The sequence below is a fragment of the Globicephala melas genome, chromosome 4, assembly GCF_963455315.2.
Source record: "Globicephala melas chromosome 4, mGloMel1.2, whole genome shotgun sequence".
Lineage (NCBI taxonomy): Eukaryota > Metazoa > Chordata > Mammalia > Artiodactyla > Delphinidae > Globicephala > Globicephala melas.
The window spans coordinates 18632766-18646568 of record NC_083317.1 but is presented as its reverse complement, the minus strand read 5'-3'; the positions used below and the strand labels follow the sequence as shown (position 1 = coordinate 18646568).

The following is a 13803-nucleotide window of genomic DNA, read 5'->3' as shown; positions in this document are numbered from 1 at the left end:
AAGATGAGGGTGGCTTGGAAAAGTAGCAGGAAGTTGGTAAGGGGTTCTCATGGAAGGTACCCCCCAATACCCACACAAAGAGACAAGAGAAAGAGCACAGATTTACTTTTTTTTCTCACCCCAAAATGCTGTTTCCTAAACCATAGGGTAACCAGATACTAAGGGAGACGTTATTTTCACATGTTGGTGAAGGTTCATTTCAGTTTTGATAATGATGCATCAATGCCTGTCACAACATTTCCACTTCACACTATGATCTCCTCTCTTAGTGTCAGGCAGAGCTCTATTTTTTGTGCGGTGAGGATGGTGGGAGAGGGGAGCAGATTTGCTTTCAATTTGTTAGCAAACCCTCGAGCTGCACCCAATGTTCCTGCCACAAAATATACCACCATCGTTGGCGACATGGTGCCAATGAAACCTTTTCATTCCTGTGTTTCCCCCAGAAAATTTAATAATTGTAAGGGGCGTTACATCAAATAAGGTAGAGACGGTTATGGTCTTAGAATGTGGTAGAGAGCACTTTTTTTGGCACGGATGGAGAACCTCCGTATCAGGGACACCATCAAATTTAACTGCAAATGCACCAAATGCTCCTTTTAGTTCTGATTCTGTAATCACTGCATAGTGCCCCTCTCCTATTCATATTAAAAACAGCAAGAACAGGGCGTCAAAAGTAGGGACATGGTGAAAAATTGCTGCTATCATTTTGATATCCCGTTTGTCTCCTCAATCTCTAGGGTGACATATAATTTTAAGGTCATAACGGGCTCAGGATGCAAAAGGAGAAATAACCTCATCTTCAAACAGTAACAACTATGACTACCTCTCTAAACAGAGGCCATAAATGGCATGTAGTCAATATACTAATGTTAGAGTCTAACAAAAAAATTTGGTTGGTCTCCTTTCATCAGCAAAAAGGCAATTTATCTCTATAGCATTGACAACAGAAGATAAAAGTAAATTAAGACCCATACAGTCATTGCCTCATCATTGAAAATCCTATTTTATACAGAGCTAGCAATGCTGTCACATGAAATGGCTGTGATTTATATGATGGGTGACAATGAGGATAATTTATATACAGGAAATACAAACCTGTAAGGGAAGATCTGATGCAAAAATTTCATCTCTCCACACGGCAGAGCTTATAGACTGACACCCCAACTTTAAAAAAGAGAAAAAAAGTCTCTCCATTTCTCTAATTGCAAAATAACTAAGATCCCTAATGCATTCTAAACTCAAGTATTTATCAAGTCCCAGTTAGATGAGACATTTATAAGGCGAAAATAGTCTGCGATCCTTACATGTGGTACCAGACTCTACAAAAAAAAGAACAAAGGCACTTTCCCCTGACATGCCCTTGTAACACACTTATTTTATAGTCAGTGCAGTCATAGTTGGCAGACTATCAGTGCATCGTGTGGACATAAGTTAATAAGAATGTAATCTATGCTGCATTTACTCTAGTCAAGCTACATTTCTTTTTTATGTCTTATGGACATGTACTGATGTGGGGATTTTGTCAAATATGTGAAATGAGCATGAACGAATCAATGCTGGTGTTATTTTTATTAATGTCTATATCCTATTTAGCACAATGCACCACAATATAAGAGCAACTTCAAGTCTGAATCTAAAAACCATATGTGAGGCCATAGCAACAATCACTGGCATCTAGGATGTCTTAACCTTCAGTTATTGTTTTTTGTCCATTTGTCAGAGCTATGCTCTATTTCATTAATGGTGGATCATAAAGGGATGACCTGCCACCGTCACTTGATGCTCAACAGATGAGTTCAAAAAGTCACACTCTTCAGTATTGTCCACTTTCATAGAAACTGTAACCATAAAAGTCACATGGAACTGTTAATCTCTATGGAGGTCTTAAGGATAAAACCAATTTCATTCTACTCCAGGCTTCCACAGCCATGTTTCCCTCCACTTGTGCATTTTAGTTTATATTGTTATTTAATTCCAGCACATACTTGAGTCTCATCACATTGATAAAACTGTCAAGTTATTGAAAGTAGGGTATCTGGTTTAGTTTGCTGGTGTCCCTTGAAATACCTAGCTTAGTACTGGCATGTCCCAGGCTCAAAAGTAACAGCTTTATTAAACCAGGGGTTGGCCTGCTGGTCGCTTTTGGTAAATAAATGTTTTATTGGAACACAGCTGTATCTATTCATTTACCCATTGTCTGAGGCTGCTTTCACACTACAACTGACGCGTTGAGTACTTATAACAGAGACCATTGGGCCTGTGGAACTAAAAAACTGACTCTTTGGTCTTTTACAGAAATTTTTTGTCGACTCTTTTATTAAACTATCTAATTACTCTTCTTTGGAAATATTGTAGCTAAAGAACAGAGCATATACATAATGAGCAGTTTTTACTGTTCTTAGTAAATGAACTTTTTTTTTCTTTTTTGTTAGATGCTGGTTTGCTGAGCAAATCAATTCTTTTCAATCTTAGGGCTTTTCACTATGGTAGCTTGGTGGAAAAAAAAAACATTCTTTTTATCCTGACAATTTCTGGATACAAAAGATGTGGCTTCTCATACTTGTCAATACAATAGATTGTATTGGCACTGATGTGACATGTAATTTAATGCACCACCGCGTCTTTTAATTGTTTTTAATAATGCTTGGCAGTTTCATAAAAATATCAGAGTTCTATTAGTATCAGAGAATGTGTTAACGGGAACTAACATTTGCTCTTTCACAATCAGAAGAACAAGTATAGTTAAGAACAATGGTTCAAGTCTGCCCAAAGACTAGATGGCCTTGGTATTATGACAGGACACTGCAACTCTGGGACTAAGGTGGCACATTCCATTCAAAGGACACACAGTACGTTATTCACAGTGCCACAACTCACTGCAGGTAAAGGGGTCAAAGTCATTGGTCATTCTCTTTGGCCAGACCCCTTGGTGCAGTTGGCTGACTTGAAATTGGCAAGATGCTCTTTGAGATGAAAAGCATCTGTTTACCTTTGGAGATGCAATCTGATGGGAAGAACACCGGGGAAAAAAAGATCATACCCTCATGATGTTTACGTTTGAAACATAAACTTATCAATAAATATTGCTGTACTAATTTTATTGTTCACAAACACTGCTCTGGGCCAAGTGAATGTGAAACCTTTGTATCATCCTAACCCAAATGGGCAGACACAAAATTCATGTCAGAAGCAACTCAAGTTTCATAAGATTTTTAATTCCAAATGGGAAAGGGATTTTTTTAAAGGATTCAAATCCATAAATTTATGAGTAAAATGAAAGCTCTTAGCCTCCTGTCTCTACCCTCTCAACCTGTAGTTTAGATTCTTACCTATGATAACAAAACCAAAAAAATCAAGTGTCCCTTAAAATTGCAATGCTCAAAATCGGTTTTTATGACAAAGATTTAAAATCTAGAAATGCCTAATTATAATAAGAAGTCTTGACAGGAAAATTATTGTATTTATAATGTAAACCATCACACATTTTCTCCACACAAGCAATCTTATTATCAGTTTAACTGAAGAGCTTTGTCTAGCTCATTTCACATTTATTATGTGACCAGAAGCAACTCAGACTGAGAAACCTAGAAGACCACCCACCTTTGTGAAAAAAGATGTCCTCCGATTAGCCCTAGGTTGTGAAGCAGCCAAAGGCAAGCTCCAGCTGTCTAATCAAACGGGCTTGCTCACCTTTCTCAGTCTGGCTCATTTTCTCCAACGCCAGTCTGCTATCTGCATTTGACCTCCTGATGACTATGACTTTTTCAATTCAAATGTACAGCTTTGCTATAAATAAGAGAGCATAGCTGCACAGGCTATAAATAACTAGAAATTATATGCCTTCTCTAGTCTGTTTGTACTAGCATTGCAAAACCCTTCACTTTCTGTGATTGAACAGTCTTTGCAGGAAGACAAGAAAATACAGCTGCCAAAAATCACCCTCACCCTCCTATAATGGAAAGGTGTCATGATCCCACACACACTACAAGTAGATGGAGAAAATTACCGGGAAAGAGAAAATTACAAGAGATTGTCAATGTCTGTACTGTACACAAGTACAGTACCTCACGAAAATAAATTTATCGAATGATGATGTTCATTCCCAGTAATTAATAGAAATAGAAAAAGACAATTCTTTCATATGCTTACAAATGATATAAAATGAAACAAAGTAAAAATAATGACTTTTGTAAAAGGGTGGGAAAGATTTAATTTACTGATACACGCTGTATTCATGGCATTTAGGAAAAAATGTTTTTAATACCCGTCATCCACTTCCCATGATTTTCTGTATTCTTAAAATGTGCTTCTGAAGCTCAAATGTAATTTTTCTAACCGGGAAAACAATATCAGAACCAAATAGTTGGCCATTTGGAGTGCAGGGCATAGCCACACATGTCATTTAAGCCTCAAACCTGGTCCTGCCACATTTGTTGGCTGGGGACAAGTCGCCAAGCTCTTGAAGCCTCATTTTCTCGTATGCACAAAGGAAATGAGGAAAATGGCCACCAAATATTCTTGAGAAAAAGAAATGATCTATGAAAAATGCCTTGTAAAAATGTAACACGCCATGCAGCTCAATGTACTATCAAGCCCACAGTATAAAATCCAGAGTTCTCCTTAGTTCTTCTATGTCTGCCCACTTGCCATACTTTCAACTACAGTTTATCTCTTTTAAGAAAAGATCGCTAGCTTCATCAATTGTGATACTAGGGTTTTTTTCCCCAGGATGATATAGATAAGTGCTAATTTTCACTATACCTAAGCTACAACTGAAATTGTGTCTCTTCCCCCAGCAACCATAAGCATCCGTAGTATATATCATCCCTAACCTAATGCTGGAGGAATCTATTCTGGGATATAATCCACATTTCAAAATGAGTATTTGTGTGTTTGACAACACATTTTTAAACAAAGCTAGACTGATAGGTCAACTGAAATCACAATGCACAGACGTTATAAGGTAGGTTAATATAATATTTCTTTACAGGAAGCTCTTTCCCTACATCTTAATGATGAAATCAGAAGATGGGCACTTCTGTCCCACTAGTGTGCGTTCAGGGAGGGGACAGAGAGGTCTTGATTTCTAAAAGCGACCGTTTATTTCCTAAAGCATAACAGCTGTCTTGAAACACACCCAACTGAAGCCTTCGCGTATGTTACTGGTCCATAAAGTTAGTATCATGCATGCACATTAAATATTTTTCTGGGAAACAAGTCACTTAGACACACAGGCTTTTGCTAAATCGTGCCATCTTGTGAGCTTTAGGAAATAAAATATTGATGCCAAATGAAACACAAAATAACATTGTATATACAATATTTTATAGAACCACATGAAATAAAAAGGAAACTGATCAGAAATAGAAGAAGCTTAGTCAAAGCTCTTAGCCCAACAATGGAAGCTATCTGGCAAAATTAGACGTAATTACAAGCAAGGCAATGGAAATAAACATTTGGTTAAAAGACAGGTGTTCAAGAAACACAAAACCATGCAAAGGTGAGGAGGCTGGAGCCACAGTCCAGCCATGCAACGTTCTCCTCCCTCCTCCCCTCCCTTGAGTGAATGACAACGTACGTTTAACAGGATCTTGGGGAAGAGGTTCCTGGGTGGTCTTGAGTAAACTTTGGGACACTATGGAGAAAATAAGAGAACATAACTAAAAACAAAAATGGAAACATGGGAATGATGGATGAAACTCACTCATACGATTCTACTGACCAAAGGAAATAACAAAAACGAAAACATTGAATTAAAAACAAAAACTAAACAAATATCCTGAGCTTGGGCCCCAGCATGGAACCACGGTAAACACACAAACAAAAGATATTTTTCCACAAACACATCTTGGATTGTGGATATTCTGTCTCTGATAGTACATCCCAGTACCCCGTGGAAGGATTTCTTGCTCCCATCTCCCTCCTTAGTGCCAGGATCACCAATTCCCATCCGTCCCGTCTTCATGGTATCTCTATTCTTTTCACCCATTCCAAGGGCAGCCCTGGCCGTCGGCTCTGGTTACTGATTGAAGCTTTTACTCTCCATTTACATCTGTCCCCTCTTCTAACTGGTCTTCAGCCTCCCGTGTTTGCTCTCTGGATACATTATTCTATAACCCACCTCCCCTGAAACTAAGTACTGACTGTTTGTCCATTACACCTTTGTTGGGAGCATCTATCTTTGGCAAATTTCTTGGCAAAGGGTGTGCCATCCAGAGCACCTCTAGAGGCTCCATCTGATCTGTGGTGCCCATGGCTCTTGCTCCCAGTCTGAGTCAAATCAAACTAATCAAATGGAGGGGGTGTGCAGTGAGGGTAATAGTGAGATTTTGGGGGGGGGGTGGAGGATAATTTTTAATGTTTTTTTTTTTTTGGCGGCACTGCGGGGCATGCAGGATCTTAGTTCTCTTGACTAGGGATTGGACCTGCGCCCCCTGCAGTGGAAGCGCTGCGGCCTAACCAGGGGACCGCCAGGGAATTCCTGATAATTTCTAATTCTTGATGCAAATTCATCACTGCTAATAACTTTTAAAACCCTCTTTCTTATTATATATATATGTATATATTTGTATATATACCCACACATACATATTTATATTTCAAAACATAAATCCACCCCAGGGAAAGGGAGAAAAAAGTTGGAAATCTGCCAGGAAATCTCCCACAGCAGCGAAACCACCGAGAATCATTATAACAAAAGCCCTTTGTTCAAGAGGCTCCGGGCAACAGAATCCGCCATTGTCCTCCAAGTTACCCAACCTAATTAACGTTTTTGTTTGAAACTCAAGAAAGGAGTCTTTTGAGCTGGAAGCCACAATCTTCCCATCAGAGCCAGAAAAGAAGCCCTTGGGGTTACCAGTTCCTAAACCTGTTCTCACACAGGGTAGAAGTGGAGTCATCTCTCACCCAAGAGACCAACAGGAACTTTTCCAGTAGATTCCACTTAGATACTGGGCTTCACAGTAGAAGGTGTTGATATTGCAGACCCTTTGTTGTTTAGCTTAATCTTATGATCACATGGAAAACAATTTATATAATCCCTGGGAATCCTAGGCAGGAAATGGTGGCTGTCGCTCTCACCAGAACAACTGGAAAAAGGCAGGAGTCTCTCAAAAGAGAAGCATGTAATTATTGAGTTTAACCTTTAATTTATCAAGTTGAGTAACTATTCCTTGAGTAGATCCCACTTCCTTCTAGTGGAATAGATAGATAGATACATAGGTAGGCAGGTAGATAGATTGACAGGTAGGCAGATAGATAGACAGATAGATAGATAGATAGATAGATAGATAGATAGATAGATAGATAGACAGGGAATTTAATGTGAAAGGCTGTTAAGAACAGAGGTCCCAAATGTTTGGTGTGTTACCTCTGGAGAACTATCTCTGTGGAAATAGTTTCAACTTGCATTTAAGTCATCATGACTTCATTTATTTATTCCCCCTGAGTTATGAAAAACTTAAAGTGGAAGAGAAAAAGGCTTGGAAAATTATATTCCCTGAGCCTTAGTCACTAACGCTAAGTGAGGAGTTTTCTTCTGTCCATTCCAAGATAAGACACGAAAACTCGCCATCGCAAACGTCCCTGTGTGAGCTCAGGTGCCACTGGGGCATTTCTATCCTCTGGCATCTGAAGTGCATGTGCTCAACTCAAGCCCATTCCCTCGCCACCACCATAAACGTCACGTGTTATGAAATGATACTCATCACGGCAGTACGCCTTGCCAGTGGCACGGAAGCGTCATCAGCCAGGCTTCCGGTGGTAACCCTTCTTTACACGTGGAGTGCACATGCAGAGGCCCGAACACAGAGGTACACGGACAAACACGTAAGTATACATTTGCAGAAATAGCTGAGAAGACAAAACAGCAACTCCAGCTTGGCTTAAAGAGAAGCACTCAAAAGTCCCTCGAGACTGCAAGACGGATGCACCATAGCTAGTACAAGAACACATCCACGGCCATGCTTTATTAGAGAAAGACGGAGATGTGTGCTCATGATCGAACGTCCTGGAGGAGATGCCCGGCAATTAGAGACATTGACAGAAACGTGGTTAGTGGTAGCAACAGACCCATTCCCGAGAACCAGGAAAACCATCGGAAAACCAGTCTGTTACAAAGAGCAGAGTCAGTGGCGAGAAAGATGAAAAGGTGGCCAGGCTGGAGGAAGGTCCACTTACTGACGCTGCCACACACGGCCATGCAGTACTCCTCTGTGTCAAAGTTGTTTCGGTTGCCGCCACATCCGCCGTAAAAGAACGGGGCGCACTTCCCTTCAGTCACATCAAAGTACCAGCGGGAGATCATTGCTCGGCATGGCCCCGTCTCGGCTTGTTCAGAGCACACCTCTAATCAGAGGAGATGTGGGGAACCACATTTAGCATGAAAAGGTACGGCTGGCTGTTCATGTACACGTTTACTATTCTTAACGCGTTAGTCCTCCCAGTGGTAATTGGGCTGGGTTTATCCGGCAGCATCTGACAGACATTTACTAAGGAATTTAATTATCTACCAGGACTTTGGAATTACTTCTGAAACAAAGCAGTGCATGCTCGTCTGGTTTAATGAGTGTAGCTCTCAGTAGTAATAAAAGGATTCCAGCTAGAGGTGAACAGACCTTTTCAGTGCTTTCAGATAATATTAAATGCCTGAAGATGTGCGCACATCAAAATATTTCTTCCCTATAAAAAATAAACTTCTCTTTTAAATAATTTGAAGGCAACTTTAAAGGTAAAAGGATTATGTCTGGTTATGATGCAAAAAGTTTAACCTGTCGCAAACACCTGATTGTTTTCCTTGAATAAATGACTGCCTTGACTTAAAGTATAAACTAATTATACATATTCTGAATGTGATCCAGTTTTCAGAGAGACCCAGCCTGTCCACTGACTATATTTGAAAACATACATAAAACCTGTGAAAGTGACTTCAAGTTGATTACGTTAACTCTAATTAAAGACAAATTCTTCTTTGAATATTTGTCTGTCCCTTGGCCAAAAATGTTTCAAATAACAAAACATAGTCAAACAACTCCAATTTGTTAAGACATACCATACATTGTTTTACATTATAACACAGCTTACCTGTCAACATGCCTTGCCACCCTCACCCAAATCAGGTTCATAATCCCTGATTGACTGAAAGTGTAGCAACCTGTAGGATTCCATTTGTAAAGTTATTGCAATTAGAATTAGAACTCTACCTCCCATGTATATTCCATTTTTGTTAGAAGTCAAAACGATTTTCCTACTCGGTTTGCGTCCCACCCTAGCTAGGCTTACAGAGATCCTTCTGATACCTCAGCACACTCAGATGTCTTGCTTATTCTTAGTTTTACTAACATGCCAGGGAAAAGCATGCTTCTTCTAAAAGACAAAAATCCATGCATAATTCAGAGCTTCCTATTAGGAATATTCAACAGACTGCTCTAGGAAGTCTCATCAATCAATCACTCAAAGACAAAGATCCACAATGTTTATGTAAAAGGAACTACTGTTTTGCTTTTCTCTACACATACCACTCATTGTTCTTTTCACTCAAGGTCAAGAGGTGATGGCAAAACCAGAAGCTGCTGCCATCATGATGATGTCAACAGAGTAGGGAGGGAGAGTCAGCACTGAGCCCAGAAGGCGAGTGCCAAGCTCTCTGCAGAAGTGTCCTGTGTAATAGATGTCTAAGATGACTCTGGCTCTCTTTGGATGGTTTTAGGATGGAAACAACTGGCTCCCAGAGCATCAAGCTCAACATCACCCATCATTCTGGTCATCCCATTTGATAGTTACTTTCAGAGTCCATGCTTGCCAAGCCATGATGTGTTTCTAGCTAGTTTTCTTTATGGAATTTTCCTGTATGATAAAAATCTGCCAAACGGTTGACACAGTATCCCATCCAGCTGGTAATTTGATTTATTCCCCAAATTAAACGACTAGCATTCTAATTTACAAAGGATTAAGTTAGTTTTGCTGTGTGTGTAGGGGGGTCTGATCACCTCTGAGTTACTGACAAAGCAGCTTCCGGGCTGCAGAGCTAGCAGCCATGCGTGCCCACATGAGGAGTCCCTGCAAACCACAGCTCTCAGCTGTCTCCACTCCTGGATGGTATCTTCTCTCTCTTTCTCTCTCTCTCAGTTGTAAGAAACATGAACAGGTTGGCTTTACCCTCCTTTTCTATACCTCCCTCACCAATCTGTACATGTTCACGTGATGTGTTTTCCTGTTTCTAACACGTAATGATACTCATCCTTGCACCGATTCCAAAAAGACTGCCAGGCAACCGTGTCTACACTGTGGTTGAAGTCAGACTGAAGTTGCAAGTGGCTTCTGCTACAAAGAGAGGCACAGAAACACGACCCTAAGTCACAGGAGCGTGGGCAACAAACCTCACTGTGTCTCAACAATTCATGCTGCTGCTCACGTTTTATACCTCTTATAGCACCAAACACGTATCTTCTGATACTTGCCTGCCACAGGTCCATTTATACATCACAGCTGTGCAGGGGCAGAAAACGTCATTATGCTACATCCAATGTACTAAATAAAACTGGTAGAATTTCGGGTGGGTGCAAGTTAAGTAATGGGATCTCAAAGGAGTTAATCCATGACAGATATTTTCCCTTGTATGTGACCTAATACGATATCTTACTTTTCACGAAAGCAAAACTTCCTGGTCTAGAACCCAGGTGATATTACAATATATTGTCATTTTCCTATACTACGGGTGAAACATTCATTTTTATTTTATTCATTTTTGTTTTTCTTCTGCCTCATTCTAAATGGCTATGAAACCCTCTGTTACAGCTAATTGGTAGAGCCCCAGTGAAGAAGAAAAAGGATTCAGGACTCAAAATTCATTTATATATCAACTAAGCAAATAAAATAAACTACCTGAGGAGCTTACAATTCTTGTTGGAGTTTCCAGTTATAAGACCCTTGACTCATCAATCCCTAAAGGCAAATAATCTCCATTTGGAGTGTTTTGTTGGTTCTCGCTGACATTACCATGGCTGCTGGCACTCCTGACTTTAAATGGGCCCAAATACTTTCATGACTCTGGTGTGTGTGGACATAGTGGGGAGTAAGAATCAATCCCATGGTACTCACATACAAGAGGATATTCGAGATAACGTGGTCAGGAGTTGGTATAACAGCATATCAAATGTCATAATATATGGAGCAACAGACATATGTGAGCCTAGAGGAACAGGAATGTACCTGTCACTTTGGAACCTCTGATCTGCTGAAGCGGAGGAGTGTGCTCCAGATGTGGACAAGTGATAAAGGGTATCTCATTGTGATCCCTCCAGTTATCAGCATTGCTAATCAGCCGTCCTAGAGGAGTAAAGCTGATTTCAAAGGGAATTCTTTTTTTTTTTTTTTCTTTTCTTTTGGCTCAGCCGTCCATGGCTCACGGGCCCAGCCACTCCGCGGCATGTGGGATCCTCCCGGACTGGGGCACGAACCCGTGTCCCCTGCATCGGCAGGCGGACTTTCAACCACTGCGCCACCAGGGAAGCCCTCAGAGGGAATTCTTGAGTGGGATGGATTACTTTTCATCTCTCACTCGTAACTGTATTTCTACTCTACTGTAGAGCACACCAGTGTTTGATCTCTCTGACCTTTTCTCTAACCCTTCTCTTTACAAAAAACATTGTCCATGTAATTGAAAAGAGAACCTTTCATTTGTCTGGGAGAGGTTGAGGGGTAGTCATGGGGTCAGCACTGGGGAAGTATTATGTTAATGCCTTTACACACGGTATTAGTAAGTATAAAGGAGATGGCCAATGACTCTCCCAAGACAGTGAGAAGAAAGAGCACATACTTGGGCTGAAGAAGTGTTAAGTGGTCAATGTCAAGTTCATAGCTGTGATATTATGCTATAAATGGGGAAAACTGGGTGAAGACTATTCAAGATATCTTTCTATTAATTCCTTCACTGCATGTAAACCTACAATTATCTGCAAAAAATGTAAAAGAAAAAAATCTCACATTAAGAAACATATAAGAGGAAGGTTGGTAGTTCAGTTTGCCTTGGAATTCTATCTTGTCTCTTTCCCTGAATCATTTATCGTTTCAGAGTAATTTCCCTGAAGGGCTACAAATTTCAGTTTGAGAAACATTCCTTTAAATTCCTTTCTAGCACTGAGAAATTACCAGGAAATCTATCCAATCAAGATCCTAACAAAGTAAAACAATTTTAAAGAATTAAGCCTGAAATATATAATTTGAAAGCTCCATGACTAGATTCAGAGAAAAAGAAATCTCGAGACAGTTTATTATTTTTTCAAGACATTTTAAATGCTTATGTTTAGATTATTATTTTTCTGAATAGAGAAACTTTTTCCTTCCTAATCTTTCGGAAATACTGAAAAAATTCAGTGAAAAACGTGTTTCATATTCATTACTATAATCAGCCAGTGGAAAATTATTTACAAAATCATCCACTAAATGTAGAGCATGTAAAATTAGACCTTATATAATTGTAACTTCAAACAGAATTTCATCTGAAAATTAAAACTGCAGCTTCCTTTTCTCATCTTCATTCTCTTCTCAAAATCTAAAATAATAAATGAAAAGATGAACATTTAAAAATTATTTGCTAACTTTATTTTTTGAATTCCAAACCACCTTTGTTTCTATTCAAAGTAAATGTTACATACAATAATGAAGGAGAAAATTTGCCCAGAATTGAAGTAGGGATACTTCTCAAAGCGAATGTTTCAAGTTAGATAGAAACACAGGCAAGACTTAAACATCTAAGGAACTATGATCTTTGTTTATTCATATTTAATTCTTAGACTTTTAAGATCACAAATAGGTTTCCTAATATTCACCTAGCTGAATTCTTCTGGCAAGGAAGGCTTATCTCTTCTTTTATAACAGCTCTATTCACCTTTCAAGACAAAGACCATTTAATAAACTGAAATGCTAGTGTACACACAACAGTATGAAAGTGTTCATGTGCTTAAAAAAAAGAGCATTAAGCATTTTATATCTTTTAAGGTAGGTCCTGACTGAGATCTGTGCTGGTTTCAACACTAAATTCCATTATCTAAACATCAATACCATACAAATACAAGATTTAATATTTTTTAAAATATCAATATTGATACAATATTTAATATTTTATTAAAATATTAATATTTTATTAAAGTATATAATATTTCCTACATTATATAAAATGATTATGCAATTCACTGTTCCAAATGTAATGCTTAACCACAAAAAATTAACTGAATAGATGTCAAATTGGAGCAAAATTTTTTATGGACCACCAAATTTAGAAAGCTAATTTTACACTTAAAAAAAAAATTTCAACATAAAGACAGCTGTGAAAGTGGCAACTAGGATAAGGAGAAAATCCCCATTTTCAAGAGTACAGTTATTATAATGCCTTCTTAAAAAGCAGAGCTAACAGAGTAGCAAGTAATTAGCTTTAAATAAAGCACTAACTAAAGAATAATCTCATACTGTAAAGCTTTTTATTATTATTTCATTTAAATAACTAAATTTCAATTATTCTAAGACTATAGGAATGTATGTGAAATAAAACCGTATATTATATGGAATGCATAAAGTTTAAATTTACAAATTTTGAGAAAGTAACCACTTGAATAATCAAACCAATCAAACTAGAGAGTTACTTATAGAAACCTAGGAATTATATATGCTGATATTGTTTAAAAAAACAAAAAAAGTAGCATGATTCCTCCTATGATACAAGACTATGTACACAATTAAGGTTCATTTAAAATAAAAATGACTTAGCTGGCAGTTTTAAACTAGAGTAGAAACCGCAAATGTATGAAG

The 13803-nt window shown here is 38.6% G+C and overlaps 1 protein-coding gene across 6 annotated transcripts in view; it reads right to left on the bottom strand.

Annotated features, from left to right (window-relative positions):
* APP (amyloid beta precursor protein) overlaps window positions 1-13803 on the bottom strand; it is a 272613-nt gene that overhangs the window by 97096 nt on the left and 161714 nt on the right. For 2 of the 6 annotated variants that reach the window (XM_030880953.3, XM_030880952.3), the window contains exons 7-8: window positions 8179-8346; window positions 5579-5635 (exon numbers count right to left, since the gene is read on the bottom strand). The exons of 2 other annotated variants lie outside the window; for them this stretch is intronic. In XM_030880953.3, the coding sequence (XP_030736813.1) occupies window positions 5579-5635; window positions 8179-8346 (225 nt within the window). The remainder of the gene's footprint in view (window positions 1-5578; window positions 5636-8178; window positions 8347-13803) is intronic. 2 more of the 6 variants (XM_030880955.2, XM_030880954.3) reach the window with 1 other exon arrangement.